The sequence below is a fragment of the Schistocerca gregaria genome, chromosome 8 (assembly GCF_023897955.1).
Source record: "Schistocerca gregaria isolate iqSchGreg1 chromosome 8, iqSchGreg1.2, whole genome shotgun sequence".
In the NCBI taxonomy this organism is placed as follows: Eukaryota; Metazoa; Arthropoda; class Insecta; order Orthoptera; family Acrididae; genus Schistocerca; species Schistocerca gregaria.
The window spans coordinates 187,385,060-187,401,773 of NC_064927.1; the positions used below are offsets into that span (position 1 = coordinate 187,385,060).

General features: G+C 37.1%; 1 protein-coding gene across 2 annotated transcripts in view; it reads left to right on the top strand.

Moving 5' to 3' along the window:
* LOC126284027 (gastrula zinc finger protein XlCGF7.1-like) overlaps nucleotides 1-16,714 on the top strand; it is a 137,889-nt gene that overhangs the window by 108,991 nt on the left and 12,184 nt on the right. For both annotated transcript variants that reach the window (XM_049982579.1, XM_049982580.1), the window contains one exon: nucleotides 10,768-11,133. In XM_049982579.1, coding sequence (XP_049838536.1) covers nucleotides 10,768-11,133 — 366 coding nt within the window. The remainder of the gene's footprint in view (nucleotides 1-10,767; nucleotides 11,134-16,714) is intronic.

A 16,714-nucleotide genomic window follows, 5' to 3' on the forward strand; every position in this document is an offset into this window, starting at 1 on the left:
TTATGTTGAAAGTTGATGTCATTGTGAATGCCAGCATTATGCCAGACTAAAAGATTTGATTAAAAAAACAAGAATTGTAAGTGATGATTTTTGTGTGTGTGTGGCATTCTGTCTCAAAAAGACATCTACAATGCAAGATAGGCAGAAAATCACGCATGCAAACATCATCAAAAATATTAACGAAAACAAATGCACTTGAAAATGAGAATAAATTCTTGAAACCCATTGTGCTAAGCATGTGTTTTCATTATTTAAATCATAAAAGTTTTTTCAAAAAATGAGTTATGCTAGTTGTAGACAGACATGTAGAAATGTCACTAGGAAACATGTTTGTGCTAAGTTCTTATATATAACTGACTGTACAAACTTTTTAGTGTGGAGGAAACATTTGAATGAGAAGTTAACTTTTAGTGATGCAGCAAGTGAGAATGATGGCAACCACTTACTGTGGACTGTGTCAAATGTAGTAAAGATGAAAAATTTTAGCAAAGAGGACAAAAAGAACTGACATGTCTCCAGTTTGTACAGAATGTTGGAAAATGCACTTACTTTGGTTTGTGTGGGTAAAAGTACAGAGCCACAATCCCAATCAAAACATGTCCATGATGGAATATGTTAAAATTTTTCAAAAGATGGTTCATGAAAGTGTACCTACATTTCAAAGATCTGATGCATAATCTGCAGTATGCCATTAAAGCATGTAACGAGACACACTGAATGACACATTGTTTAATGATCCACTTTGTAACACGATGGTGGCTTAGGAAATCTGTCACATTTTACAGTTTAGTGTGCGCAACAAGTCAGGAGTATTTGCAAACCTACTAAATAATTAACAAGTATCTGAAATCATCCTAGGAAAATCTATCCACAATACTTAGTTTGTAGTGCTTCATATGCTCTTGTGAAAGAGTTCACATTAAGGTGATGAGGTTATCTGTGAACATGTTGAACTAAAACACTGTGAAGCAGGAACAAGTGGAAATTTACATTTTGGTATAACTTTTATGTAACAGAGATACAAGAAATTCCTGAACTGGTACAGAGATTCACAAGGAGAACTATTCACCAATAAAATATATCAGAGGCATGAAGCATGCTTATAGAAAAGATTACTCTAATTTAGATATGACCTTTATAGGCATTTGCAAAGCTTTGAACTTGTTAATAGAATTTGCTTCCAAATGCTTCATTATTCTCCTTCATCTGGAACAATAAAGAATAGGTATATGCATCAGTTACAGCTTTGCATAAATTGGCTATGCTAACACCAGCAGAGAAGAAAAAAATAGTACCAAAAAGTGGATGTAATTTTCTTGGGAATTAATAAAGAATGCAGATACTTTGTGTCTAAGGAAGTGACAGAAATAGTAATTAACAAATATAATGCGGCAGAGACACTAAGTTAATAAGCTACCTTCAGACAATTCATAACTTCCACATGGTGTTAGATCAAAATAGGTACTGTAATATTTAACTTTGATGTATTCCAAAAAAAGTTTAAAATGTCTTAGTAGTAAGAAATAGTTTGAATTCAGGCTATCATATTTATTGGACCAGAAGTCACAAGATGCAATACTAACAAATGCTATACTTGCTTTAGAAATATACCCAAAAACTGGCAATTATGAACTGTTTAATGAAAGATTAATATTAACAGTTAGCCAACTACTTTCCATAACTAAAGTTCAAAATGTGTCTAGTGAAAAAAGAAATGTAGTATAATCATTCTCTAAAAATACGAATAACAGAAAAATCTTTTGTGAAGTTACAAAAATGCTAAATTAACAGGTGACACAAACATAGTTGTATGAAATGAAATTATTAACTCAAATTGATGATAAAAAATAATTGTGAAACTTGTACAAAGGTTTGATAAAAATAATTATGAAACTTGTACAATAGTTTGAAACAAACACACGCATCTCAGATTTGAGATCAAGACAAAAATGAAAAAGGTTGAATTTGCTAGTAGAAGATACGTGGAATACTAGCTGGCAAAACTTTAAAACTACATTAAGTGGTGAATGTATTACATCAGGCTTTGTAAACAGCTGTGAACTTATAATTGCTACACTCTTCTACATTCAGTGAAAGACAAGTAAAAAAAGTGCCAGAATTATATTAAGGTGTGATCAACAAATTCTTGAAAAGTTCTTGGAAGCATTACATTCATTTGTCATATTAGATCAGAATGCTGGTGTGATCACCCCCATTTCATCCAATACATGGTAAAATGAAAGTGGACAACTACAAAGTGTTATTTATATTACCAGCTATCATTTGTTATAAGCAATTAAGTCAATGTGGCTTCTGGAACCAGTCTGGTCCCTTGAATCCCCCCAACCAACCAACCAACCAACTTCTGGAAAGAAGTTCATTGTATGATCAAATTATTTTTGCCAAATTTAAATGATGACATACTTCAGAAAGAGACTTATTATCAATAGGATGCTAACCAAATTTGGTTGGAGAATAAACTTTTTTACTGAAAACTATACTGCCAAGCATCTCCTCTGAAGTGATTTCAGTACTGAAATATGCTATTACTCTAGCTACAAGCACAAAAGATTGATTTGTACTACTACTCTTCATCTGAAGTCCATTTTTGAAATGACAATGTGTGTGTGATGGAATTCATGGGTCAGTAGTGCAATGCCAAATTAATTACTGAAATGGACTATGTTTAATGGAAGATATGGCCTGCTAATTGACAGCATTGTTTTCAGCGACTGTCGAGCGCTATTGTGATGGGACTATTAGAAAGGGCAAACAGAGGAAGTTGTCTTTAGATTTCTTGTGAAACACACAATTTGAAAAATACATCAGGCCATACACATGAAAAAAATACATTCATCCACATATGCAGATCAAATGAAGTGTGTAGGACAATGACATTCATCAGCACAAAATTTTAGATGAAGGGACCATTGAAGCTTGCTTTCATAAGGTAAAAAAAACTATATAATGTTTTTTAATACCTGCTTATGTTTAACCAAAGTTTGTGAACTATTCTCGTAAAGCAATGCTATAAACACCCCCAAAAAACATTACACGGTACTAACGGTACTAAATCACAGACAGAGAGGGGGAGAGGGGAACCTGGGCAGGCGTGCTCATTGTGAAAGGAGGCAAGTCAACCTGGTAGCTGTCAAGTATCAAACTGATTGTGTCATCAGTATTGTGGCATGGGACACTAGTTTCATGAAACCACAAGTCACTAATGTGATCCATCTAATAGAGTAAAACTTAATGATTTCATGGAAAAACATGGATTCACTGTGAGAACATATCCTTTCTTCACCAGTAAATTGATTAATACAGTTTCACGTGGAAGCTGCTGTGACACTACAATCCACACTAAAATTTCATTGTGCCCAATAAGCAGCAAATTGTTTTGTTTACAGATCAATTAAAGTGGAAATATACCTTGTCATTGAAAATTATATCTTTGTAATACCCTGATTATAATTTGTCATGGCTAGTTACTCTGTTCTGAGTGGTCCTTAGGTTTCAATTTCTGTATGAAATGAACTTCATACACAAGCAAACAGGGATATTGCATCAAACATATTGCTCAGTGGCTACTGCCAAATTCACCTGCAGAATAGTGAAAATGAACTGTATTTATTAATGTTGGTGAGACAGGATATTACAGGGCTACACAAGACTACACACTGTACAGTCTGTGTCTTCAAATTCCTGCATTGAACTGCAAACAGTTGGCTCATTTAGTACTTCACAGTTGGAATAGTCTCCACAGTTTTGCTATGCTTAGACTGTGTTTTCATTATCCATATGCACTGAACTGTTGTCTACTTCTCTGTGAGAATGAGCATATAATAACACATTCAATGCCTGTCCACTAAAAACCTCATCGAAGACAAATACAGGTATTTTTCTGTAAATCATCCTGACCCATTCCCACTAAAATTTCACCTACTTTCAATTGTGTACTTTTTGAAACATTTTAATATTTACAAACATTTTTCTAAATGTGATGAAACTTGAACTTGTGTAATAAGTGCTTGAGTACTTCATATTTCCATAATCAAAGGGTAAACAGGAGTGGAGTAGACATGGTATTGTGGAGGAATAAAGTGAAAATGAGATATTTGTGGGTCAAGTAGAGCATTAAATATTTGAGTAAAGAGGCATGAGGAATTGAGGGGGGATAAGGAAATTAGTAGAAGAAAGAGATGGGATATTATGACCTGCCTTTTCAGTCTTTATCATTGTAATCAGCTTAATTCCTGCTGATAACTGTTACAGTATTTATCTAGAGTTTTATGAATCACTTGAACATGGATATGAAAGTTAGAATGGTTTCTTCCTTTGCCATTATATTTTACTTGCTGAATTAGAGATGGCTTTCATATTATCAGTTTTCAGTCTACTTTAAGTTCACAGATTACATTTTTTGCTTCTAGAGTCGAGGTCAGTTTTAACGCTTCGATTTTGTCCAATACATTGATGAATTTTCACAGGTAAAATTTGCCTTTTTTCATGCACTTTTCCCAATTTTGACTGACACCAGATTAAGAGCAGTCAGAAGATTTAGATAATAATGAAACCACAAGAAAAAGTGAGATGTGTCTTTCCATTAATGCCATGCTCTTCCACACAGTCTGCACATCTGTGTCAAATCTCTCTGTATAAACATCTACCTGCTTCAGCATTGTCACTGTGTCACATATTGCCAGTCTTATATAAGACTTTCTACATGTTCTTGCCCACTCATAAACTATACAAACAAACTGACAACAAATTTTTGACACACACTGGATCTGTAATGCAGTTCTTAAATTTCTTAAAATCACATGTAATTCACTTAAACCTTGTATCATTTTGTTTCACCATATGATTTAACTGTCTCCTTAGGATAACTTCTTTCCAGCTAGCTATGTGATCTCCTAACCAAGGGCAGGAGATAATTTGTAGGGAGGGTGAGGGGGGGGGGGGGGGGGGGGCTGGACCTGGGGTATGGAGTATTTTTAGTGTATTGAAAGACAAGTGACAACTTGTAAGTAGCCATAAAGAAGTTCCTGTTTCGACCCTTTTAAAAACCTGCATAATACTGACTTTTCAGTTTTTTCTTGGAAAAAAAGGCTTGACTACATTATATTTTTTTCCTTTTCCTGAAAGCTAGGGGGAAATGGGAGGGGACAGCCCCACCTTTCCTCCAAGTATGGGCACTGTTCCTCCTAACATCTATTGCTGAACATAATCTATTTAGTTGTAGCAGTATTACTGCAAAATTTGAACAGTGTATTCTATTGTATTCTGTTCAATTTCTGTACTAATGTTAACAGTTGTGGAAAGGATAGATTGTTACTCACTGAAAAAATGATATGCTGTGTTGCAGACAGCCACAACAATAAGACGGTTACACATTTAGGATTCGGTGAAGCCTTCATTAAAAGAAAAGACCATGCATGCATTCAGACAAGTAAGCACACCTCACACACATTACCACTATCACTGGCTTCTCAGGGCAGACCAAAAACTGAAATACAATGAATGGAAGCAACAATCCATAGTGGATCAGGGAAGGAGGAGGGATAGCAGGGTATAGGTGGGGGAGAAGAGGCAGCAGATGAGCCTACCCTGTGCAGTGTTGGGAAGCTTTGGTGGAGGGTGGATAGGGAAAAAGGGAGCAGAAAGGAAAGGAAAGAAGAGGAGCGGAGACGGGAAAAGATCAGTGGATGCATTGGCAGAGAGTAGTGAGCAGTAAGGGTGAAGGAATGTGGTTGGGAGGAAGTGATAGGGCAGAGAGGGCAGAAACTGTTGGGTGGAGGGTGTGGGGATAGTAGGTTACCATAGGTTGAGTCCAGGATGATTCTGGGAATGGAGAATGTGTTGCAAGGATAACTTGCATTTGCTCAGTTTGGAAAGGGTGGTGGTGGAGGGTAGAATCCAGATTCCTAGGTTGACAAATCAGCCTTCGAACAGGGTGGCCACCATTTATCCTGGCAGATAGCTTGTTGGTAGCAACAAACTCAGCAGAGCTGGTACACCATATGGGGGCTTTTGCAGGTGGCCTGGTCTCTGATGGGGATAGGATAAGCCTGTGACGGGGCTGGAGTGGGCAGGGATACGACTTCCTAAAATCCTGCCCCGAAATGAGATCCATCCTTCATGAAATCCTCCCCACTCCACCAAGAGTGTCTTTCCACCGTCCACCTAACCTTCGTAACCTCTTGGTTCATCCCTATGAAATCCCCAAACCACCTTCCCTACCCTCTAGCTCCTACCCATGCAACTGCCCCCGGTGTAAAACCTGTCCTATGCACCCTCCCACCACCACCTACTCCAGTCCTGTAACCCGGAAGGTGTACACGATCAAAGGCAGACCCACGTGTGAAAGCACCCATGTGATTTACCAACTGACCTGCCTACACTGTGACGCTTTCTATGTGGGAATGACCAGCAACAAACTGTCCGTTCGCATGAATGGACACAGGCAGACAGTGTTTGTTGGTAATGAGGATCACCCTGTGGCTAAACATGCCTTGGTGCACGGCCAGCACATCTTGGCACAGTGTTACACCGTCCGAGTTATCTGGATACTTCCCACCAACACCAACCTATCCGAACTCCGGAGATGGGAACTTGCCCTTCAATATATCCTCTCTTCTCGTTATCCACCAGGCCTCAATCTCCGCTAATTTCAAGTTGCCGCCACTCATACGTCACCTGTCATTCAACATCATCTTTGCCTCCACACTTCCGCCTTGACTTACATCTGTGCCCATACTCTTTGCCTTTAAATATGTCTGCTTTTCATCTTTCCTTTCCCTTCCCTCTTTCCTGACGAAGCAGCCGCAGGTTGCGAAAGCTCGGAATTCTGTGTGTGTGTTTGTGTGTTATTTATTGTGCCTATCTACCGGCGCTTTCCCGCTTGGTAAGTCTTGGAATCTTTGTTTTTAATATATCTTTATTTATTCATCATCATTATAAGCTTTGTCCCCTTCAAAGTAATCCCCCTTAGATATTATACACTTTTATCAGTGCTTTTTCCAATCTTCGAAGAACTTCTGAAACTCACTTTTTGTTATAGTGTTCAGCTCTTTCAGTGATTTTGTTTCTATTTCATCAATGGTGCTAAAACAATGTTCTTTCATGATTCTCTTTAGCTACAGGAATAGAAAAAAGTTGCAAGAGGCTATGTCTGGTGAATGTGGTAGCTAAGGCAACAAAATGGTTTTGTTTTTTGCCAAAAAATTATGGACAAGCATTGAGGTGAGAGTGGAAGCATTATCATGATTCAGTTTCCATGAGTGATTTTGCCACAATTCTGGCCATTTTCTTTGGATTGCTGCACACAAATAGCACATAACAGCACATAACTTCTAGCTGGTATTCATTATTGATCGTAAATGTTGGGGGGGGGGGAAAAAAAAAAAAAGAACCATAGGGTATGCTGAGAGCAGCAACCTCTCTGATGGTTATTTAGTGATTTTCTGGAACAATTCTTGCACATTGTTGTCAGTAATTGATGTACTAAGGTGTCCAGGGCAGTTGTCTTCAGTGTCTTCTCTCGACCTTCTTTAAACTGTTTATACCACTCGTAAATACTTGTCCCACTCATAGTAGATTCACCAAAAGCCATATTCAACATTTCAAATGTGGTGCTGCACTTTATTCCATTTTTCAAGCAAAATTTAATGCAAAACCTTTGAGCTGTCGTTTTTTGGAAGTTAAAGTTTATCAATTGCATAAAAAAATGTATGTATAAAGCTTGCAAAATTAAAAAATCCACAATCACTTTGAAATCACACCTCGTATTTTGACCGAATGAAGTAGTGCAGGCATTACACTCTCATTTGGGAGGAATGAAGTTCAAATTATCATCTAGCTATCCAGATTTAAGTTTTCCATTGTGTCCCCTAACTGCATAAGATGAATGCCATGATGTTGCCTTTGAAAACAACAAAACTGGTTTTTAAACACTGCATTGTGCTGTACACAGCTGTATCAGTGTATTTTATTAGAGACAATTGATTTCAGTCTAGAATCAGACCACCTGCTCAGAGAAACCATCTCAGCTATGTGTATGTGTAAATAGACTAATGGTTATCAGATATACATTGTTCCAAGACTGTTAGTAGCTGTAGATGTATAATAATATGAGCCGTTAAACTCGTAGACATTTGTGTGTTTGACACACAAACATCTATGAGGTAAACTGTGCATAATATCGCGTATACACAGATACTATCAGTGGTGGGATGCTGTATGTCTGGTAACTGTTATCTAGTTTTGAAAATATTTAACTGAGATGGTTTTTGGCTTAAATGATGATCTGATCCTAGACTGAAATTGATTGTGTCTAATAAAATATACTGTTACAGCTGTGTAACACCACCTCTATGTAAACATGATTTCTGTGTCCTGAACATAATAATAATAATAATAATAATAATAATAATAATAATAAGAGTATGTTTTACTACATAGCTTAAAAGTATTTGTGTGTTAGCATTATTATTTTATCCACAATGATTGTTTTTGAAGCTTTGGCAGCAGATTAAATTGAAGAAATATGGCGACCACCCACTTATTTGAACTTTATTTATGCCAAGATACATTTTACTTAAAATTAGCTTCATTCTAATAAATATATATCATTAGTATTTTGACTGCACTTTAAAATGCTGAAACTGTCTTTCAGTGCAGCAGTTCCTTGTTTCCGTATTTTGTCTTTGACTTTAAACTCCCCCCCCCCCCCTCCCCCACTCACACATGCACATCTGTATGGAACATTCTTCCAGCTAATTACATTGTTGATTGTGCACAATACACGGTAACATGGGGGACTGTATGGGAGGGTGAGGTAGAACAGAGAAAGAGGGACATTGTGGTTGTGTAGAGGATGCTCTGAGGTCTGAATGAGTGAAGTTACTAGTTATGGGACTGGAATGGAGGTGGTGTGGAGAAGGGCTAGTAGAGATTGAGGCCAGGTGGATTATAGGATTGAAGGATGTATTGGAAGAGGCCCATTCCCATGTATGTACTACAGAGAAGCTGACATTTGGGGGAATGTTCCAGATAGACAGATAAAGCATCAAATGAAATCAAGCATACTGTGCCCGGCATCATGTTATGCTCCTGCTTGACAGTGTGCTGTTTCCCTGGATGGTAAATTTTTCTCTTGGTTACAGTTTGGTGGTAGCTATTCATTAGGGTGAAATTGGTTGGTGGTCATAATCAGCTAAAATGCTGTGTGAAATTACAGCAGAACTGGTGTAAGCTATAACTAGTTCCCAGGTGGCCGTGCTTCTGATAGGACAGGGTACATCTATGATGGGGCTGGAGTATGATGTTCTGGTAGCGGACATGTGATGCACCTTTGTCTTCCACAGGGATGCGAAAAGCATTTGGAATTTTGGATGGCTAGGAAGTTTTCCTCTAGAAGACACATGAACAGATTGGCATAGGAGGGCCTCATGGATTTGTTTGTAATGTTCTCCTTAAAGAAGTAGTAGTTAAGTGTAAGGAGGTAGTTTGTTATGTGAATAAGGAGTGAGTTGATGGATATTAGATTTCTAACCTGGTGATGATTACTTGTGTTCCTTTAAAAGCTTCCATTATTAATGACACTTCATTCAGGGAAGATTCCTGCAGTTTCAATGTTGCGGTAGACACTTCCTTACATGACACAAAATGGACCAAAGTATATCTTCTAGGACTGTTGATGTGCTCGATTTGTACATGTGAATCTACGGTGTCAATTCAAACCCAACAGGTCAGCTACTTACAAGTGAAGTTACTGATTGGGTAGCTTTTCCCTTGGATTACACAGTAAGTGTGCATCCATTGCATGAGTTTGATGTTACAATGGGCAGAAAGCATAATGTTCATTTGGAAAGGTCAGAAAACTAGGTTTCAGCAGGAAATTAATGTAAAAGACACAATATCTATATGAGACTAAGCTTGTTGGTGGTCTCTCTGCTCTCCCCTTGCTGGTTGTGCTGTTTACTTTGGTGGTGGTGGGCTACCCCTACCGCCTGCTTTTTTAGAAATGTTCCAAGTCCATGTTTCTTTACATCAGTCACAGAATTAGTCAATCTCTCTCATAGCTGTAGTAGTGAAATCTCTAACCATGTATTTATTAAAACTAAGTATGTTGTGCACCAACAAGGAGCAGAGATACACAAACTGAACAAAAAATATTGACAGAAATGTCTGTATTGCATCCATGAATAATAATCAACAAATGTAGGCAGCTCAGCACATTGTATTAGCGTTAGCAGGATTATTGGTTGACTAAGGCTGAACATCTACACCTTTGTCATTGGCTCAATGACAATGACCCTCAAAAATCAGCTGCACACTATGAGCCTTGTGACCCTACTTTTGACTAGCCAGCACTTTACTGTTAGTCTGAAGAGGATGCAGTTGAACAGGTATTGTTTACACACATTGGCATACATCATATAAAAACTGTTTGCTATTGCAGCATGAAATTTTGTAGCGCATAATTGAGCCAGCATATTAAATACATAACTGTATGAAGCTAATTAAAGATTAATGAAATCTACAAGAGTAATGTTCAAGTAAGTCACTGTTTGCTGAATTTTTTAATGCAATTTTGGCATTAGCTTTCAACATTCTTGAAATTCAGAGGCTATTTTCTCCATAATCATCTCTTTGGTTATTAAGTGACTCGTATCAGTGTAAGTGTGATGTTCTAAGGATTTAAATGTTCTTAACTTCTCACTTGGAAGATCCACTGTATTTTGATTTGTTACATATTTGTTTCAGATAAACAGATTTCACCGCTTTCCCAAGCATCGGATACTGGAGACTCGAATGGTGACAATCAGAAACAAAAGCCTGTTCCCTGTCCTTTATGCTCTAGACCTTTTTTAAACAGAAGTAGTTTGACTTATCATATTCGCACTCACCTCGGAGTGCACCCATTCCAGTGCAGATACTGCTCCAAAGGCTTTGTGCGCAGAGATACTATGCTAGTGCATGAGACAGAGCACACAGGCATGAAACCATTTGTTTGTGATTCGTGCAATAAATCTTTTCCAACCATGGCTGTGCTCAGGAAGCATGCTGCTACACATGCAGGGAAGAAACCTCACAGCTGTGATGTTTGCCACAAGAATTTCAGCTCAAGAGGTAATGTTTATTTGTAATTCTGCTACACACTGAATTTTTTTGTATCATATTATTTTGAGCTGCACTGAAAATTCTAATTACTTCATTGAAGTATCAATTAAAATGTTCAGCAAGTTTAGTGTGTTCAAATAATGGTGAGTTTTTGAATATTTGACTAAATTGTTTTCATTAGTGTGACTGTAGTGATTTGATGATGAGAAAGTCTGATAGGTCAGATAGTGATGTTGCTTAGTATTTTAGAAGGTATAGAAATAAATAAATATAGAAATAAGTAAATGAGTGAGTAATTAATGAATAGTCATGTTAGAAAGTTTTACTGTATGATCAATATTTAGTAAATAAAACTGCCTTGTAAACAAATCAAATATGAATTTCAACCGCTGTAAGTTGTGGTATTATATTGTTTCTCCCAGAGCAGGAATTCAACACATTTTATGTCTTCTTGGCATTTCTGAGAGACTGTTAAGACTCACTGTCTAAATTACAGTAACTTTTATTAGCAATCATTTTTTATCTTGAATATGGATTTCCTTGAGGTCTGTTCCTGCAAAAGAGCATTTTAACCAAGACTAATTGTACTTTCACTGTGTGCATAGCCAAAGTGAAGATGATCCATACCTTGAACTGTTGCTGGTTGTGGATGAAAGTTATTGTGACATAACTAGCCATGTATTTAATAAGCAAGTCAGATATTTAGTAGCAAATCATGATTATGGTATATTCTCATGACACTTGTCACTATTTGACATTTGTACAATAGAAAATGTGTTGATAGTCCATTTGAGTTTTAGAATAATTCTGATACACACAAATATTGCACAAGAAGAAGAAGAAGAAGAAGAAGAACTGCAGTATTCTCCAGTACAGTAAGCAGATTCAGATGGATATATGTTGCAGTAGTTATGCAGGGATGAATATGCAACACAGATTAGACTGTAGGAGAATTGCCAAAAGATGATCCCTCACAACTGGCAGCATTGTTACAAACTTTCAGCTACAAAGCCCAAACAACTTCAGGCAAAAACAGTAGTAATTTGTAGAGATGTAACATCAATGATGCATTGCCATAAATGCGTACAAAACTGCATTAAGTGATTTGTTAAAATAGATGTGATAAGCAATCATACAAAGCACAATGCAGCTGTCAGATAATCTTGTGTCAACTTGCCTATAATATAGAGAGCTTCACCAGACCTCCCTCAGGGCTGGAGATATTTAGCTTAGAAATAAGTGAAGCACACTTTGATGACTTACACCCTGAAATTAAATGTCTTGTGTTTAAAGTCCAGATTAAAGTGGTTTTTTTACAACTCCTCAAGTCCCTACTAACACTATGACTTATCATGGGAGATAGACTGGAAAAGGGCAAACCTACATTTATAGCATTTGTAGATACAAAGAAGGTTTTGGAACTGTTGACTGGAATACACTATTTGAAATCCTGGAGGTAGCAAGGAAATCCTGGAGGTACCAAGGATAAAAAAGAGCTTGAAAATTTACCTGCAGTTTACACAGAAACCAGACTGCAGCTGAGCTGATGGACATCAAAGACGAGCAGTAAGTCAGATGGTGTAAGACAGGGTTTCAGCTTCTCCTCAATGTTATTGAATCTGTGCACTCAGTAAAAAGCAAGGAGTAGTTTGATACAGGGATTAAAGTTCAGAGACATGAAATGAAAGCTTTAAGGTCTGATGATGACATTGTAATTCTGTCAGACAGCAAAGGATTTTATAGAGCAGTTAAAAGTAAAATAGGTAGCATCTTGGTAAGAGGTTATAGATGACTTTCAACAAAAGTGAAACAAGAGTAATGAAATGTGGTCAAATTAAATTAGCTAATGCTGACAGAATTAGATGAGGGATTGAGATACTAAAAGCAGTCAGTAAGTTTTGCTATTCAAATAGCAAAATAACTGTCAGTGGCTGAAGTTAAGAGGATGTGAGATGCAAACTGCTAACAGCAAGAAAAGCGTCTCTGAAAAAGATAAATTTGTTAAAATTAAGTATAAATTTAAGAGTTTGGGAGGTATTTGAATGGCGTCAAGTCTTGCAATGAAGTAAAATGTGGGTAATAAGCATTTCAGACAAGAAGAGAATAGAATATTTTCAAATGTGGTATTGCAGAATAATCTCGTAGTTCAGGGGGTAAATTGAGTAATTAAGTAATTAATGAAGATTTACTGAATTGAATTTGCAGTGTGTGTGTGTGTGTGTGTGTGTGTGTGTGTGTGTGTGTGTGTGTGTGAGAGGTGGAGGGGGAAATTTGTGGCACAACATAAGGGGATAGCCCTTGTGACTGCATGAAAAATAGGTAGTTTTTATGATTTTTGCTGAGTAAAATAAAAAGTCATGCTGAATCTCATGATATACTTTTGTTCTTTAAATTGAAGGTGGAAGGGAAGAAAAGGAATGAACTATTGATTTCAGCTGCCATGAGACATTATGTGGAATCAGTGGTGACGAGTGAAAATTTGTGCCGCACTAGCATTTGAACCTGGGATTGCCTGCTCACTAGGCAGTTGTATTAACCTCTGCATCACCTGGGCACAGAATTTGCTGCAGTTGTGCAGACTATCTCGGCATGCCACCCGGCCAACCCACATTCCCATGTAATGGCACCTATCTGCAGTCTCCGTCCATGTCTTCTGTGCTTGCTATTTTCATATTCCCGCAGGAGGTGGTCGACTGTAATTTTGCATTCACACTGAAGAGAGTTCATTGCCCATTGAGATGAATCAATTACATGAATGTGTGTTGTGTGTGTGTTCTTCAGACATATTCGAAGGAACAGACACCACACACTTGAATAATAATTTCATTCCTTACACGTTTCTCTTTAAGAAGTCACTTTTGTGCATACTTTGGATGCTCCTTGCAACCTCTTCATCATATGGAAGGATCGCTTGCAGCTAGAAAATTGGTCATCAGTGGAAATTCCCAAACCCTGCTATTTGACATGTAACAAAATGATTTTGTATAAATAATTTTCAACATGTTCTCTGCCAGCATACATAGTGTAATTGAAAAATATTAAGTTCTAACAAAATGATAATGTGTTAAAATAAATGTGAATGTCTTTGCCCACAAAATTGAGATGAAAATGTGCCATGAAACAGACATTTGAAGCTATCACAAAATGACTATGTACGCTGATAGAGGATTCAATTTAGAACAAGGGCATCAAATACCGATCAAAATCATATTTACCTTTTTCAAGTTATGTTTCCAACCAATTTGAAAAATTTGTTGAAAGTTTTTGATTACTTTTTTTTGTATTTAAGTTAAACATACCTCTAGTCAGCAATGCCCATACCATACAGCAGTCTTTCTGGATCCAAAATGAATGTTTCCTCCACCTTCTTCATGGCCATGATAGTCCTGTGAGCCTCTTTGGCAGCTTTAGTCATGTGCTATGAGCCTCTTTGGCCATCTGCTGCTCAACTTGAGCGATATGTTTTCCAATCCGCTTTTGTACAGAAGTTGTAACAAGTGGGCCCAATCTGAAGTTTGAGCACATTGATGATTTCCATCATTGAAATTACATGTCGATTACATTTTCCCTCTGTGATTGGTTTTTAGAGACACATTTTCACAAATCGCTTTCTAACTCAGTAATGGAGATTCTGGCAAGCTTGTGATGAATACTGCAATAAAATAGACATCCCAGAGAACAGTGTAAGATGATAACAGATTTTTTGAAATTTTCAAGTAAAACTACCCCCTTAACTAAAATGAGGTATCGGTTGATAGGACACATCATGATGCTCATGAAATCATAAATATGCCAATGGAGGAAAGTAGAGGGAGACCAAGACTTCAGTATAGTAAGCAGGTTCAAATGGATATATGTTGCTGTAGTTGTGCAGGGATGAATATGTGACACAGAATAGACTACAGGTGAGTTGGCAAAAGATAATCCCTGACAACTGGCAGCATTGTTGCTAGCTTTCAGCTACAAAGCCCAAACAGCTGCAGGCTAAAACAGTAATTATCTACAGATCTGCACCAGAAATGTTGCATTGCCATGGATGTACGCAAAACCATATGATGTTATTTGTTGAAGTAGATGTGATAAATGGTCACACTAAGCACACTGCAACTATCAGATATCTTCTTTCACTGACTTGACTGTAATGTAGAGAGCTGCATCAGACACATCTTAGTACTGGAGCTGATGATGATGATGGCAACAGCAAAAACAACAACAATAATAATGTATCTTAACAAATGTGCCCATCTTTTGTACCAATGGAGTTTTAATGTGTTAACAATTATTGTAAAAATAATTCACAGAACATGTAGGTAGTAAATTATTGTTAATCTGAATCTGAGTGAATCCCATAACTTAGTATTAAAGGAATTTAATGTCAAGTTGAAAGAGAATTTTAGAAAACATGGTGTTTCTTTCCCAACTAGAAGAAGATATGTAGGTCATTTATGTGGCATGGAAGTGTCCAATCATTGCTAACACACTTTACTGTACATCCTATCACAAACATATACCCTTACTTTCAGGGGAATGAAATGCAATGTAATTTGCAACTGAAGGCAGCCATAATAGTACATTCATTAGCTACAGAGTGTATGGTTGCTCCAAGCAACTGGACTTAACTGAGAGGCAGAATTTTGTGTTTTGGATATAAATTTATACCCACAATTTTATCTATAGTGATTTTATTTCATGTCCTCTATAACAGGAATGTGTCATTGTGTGAAACACTATCAAAAAATATGAGAGGAATGGTTAGAGTACATATTGTCACACATCAGCCAGCAGTGATAGAAGAGAGATGTACACAAGCATGTGTAATGTACAGTTCTATTTAACAGGCCAACACTCATAGTTTCTCAGTAATGTTTCTGTCTTGCAGTGTAGCAGTATTTATTATTATATGAATCATTCAATAGATTTGAATGAACTAAGTGATAAATAGAACAAAAAATGTTCAAATTGTTCAGTAGCATATATGTGGCAATCTTAATTTCATGTGATCACTTTTCTCTTTTTATGTTTAACTGGGAAAAGGGAAAGACTCAGTCATGAGAAAGTGATAAAATTAATATTGGGACCTGCTGAGCAATTAATCTGGGTGTGGGAGGGAGCAGAAACAAAAATCTGCATCAAAAATGCACATGTGGCAAATGGTAAAAAACTTAAATGCTTGATTCTTCTCAGTTGGTATGTTTTTTTCTATATTTTTTGATTCAACATGTAACAAAAAAATGGTTCAAATGGCTCTGAGCACTATGGGACTTAACATCTATGGTCATCAGAACTACTTAAACCTGACTAGCCTAAGGACATCATACAACATGTAACAGTACAACTTGAGAACAATGTAGATAGCACATATATGTTGCACTCGGGAATTATAAATATGAATAGTAAATAAGTGAGATGGCTATTGAGAAGGAAGAGGAGGAGGGGGAGGAGGAAGCAAAGGAGGGAGGAGAAATGGTGTGCTGGTGTGCATTGCTGCCTAGTCATTGATAAATGGTTCAAGACTGCTGTGTGGTTGAGTTCCTTTGAAGTGTCAGCAGCCAATTGGCTTTGCAGTTTGTAGGGAGTGATGAAAGTAGCT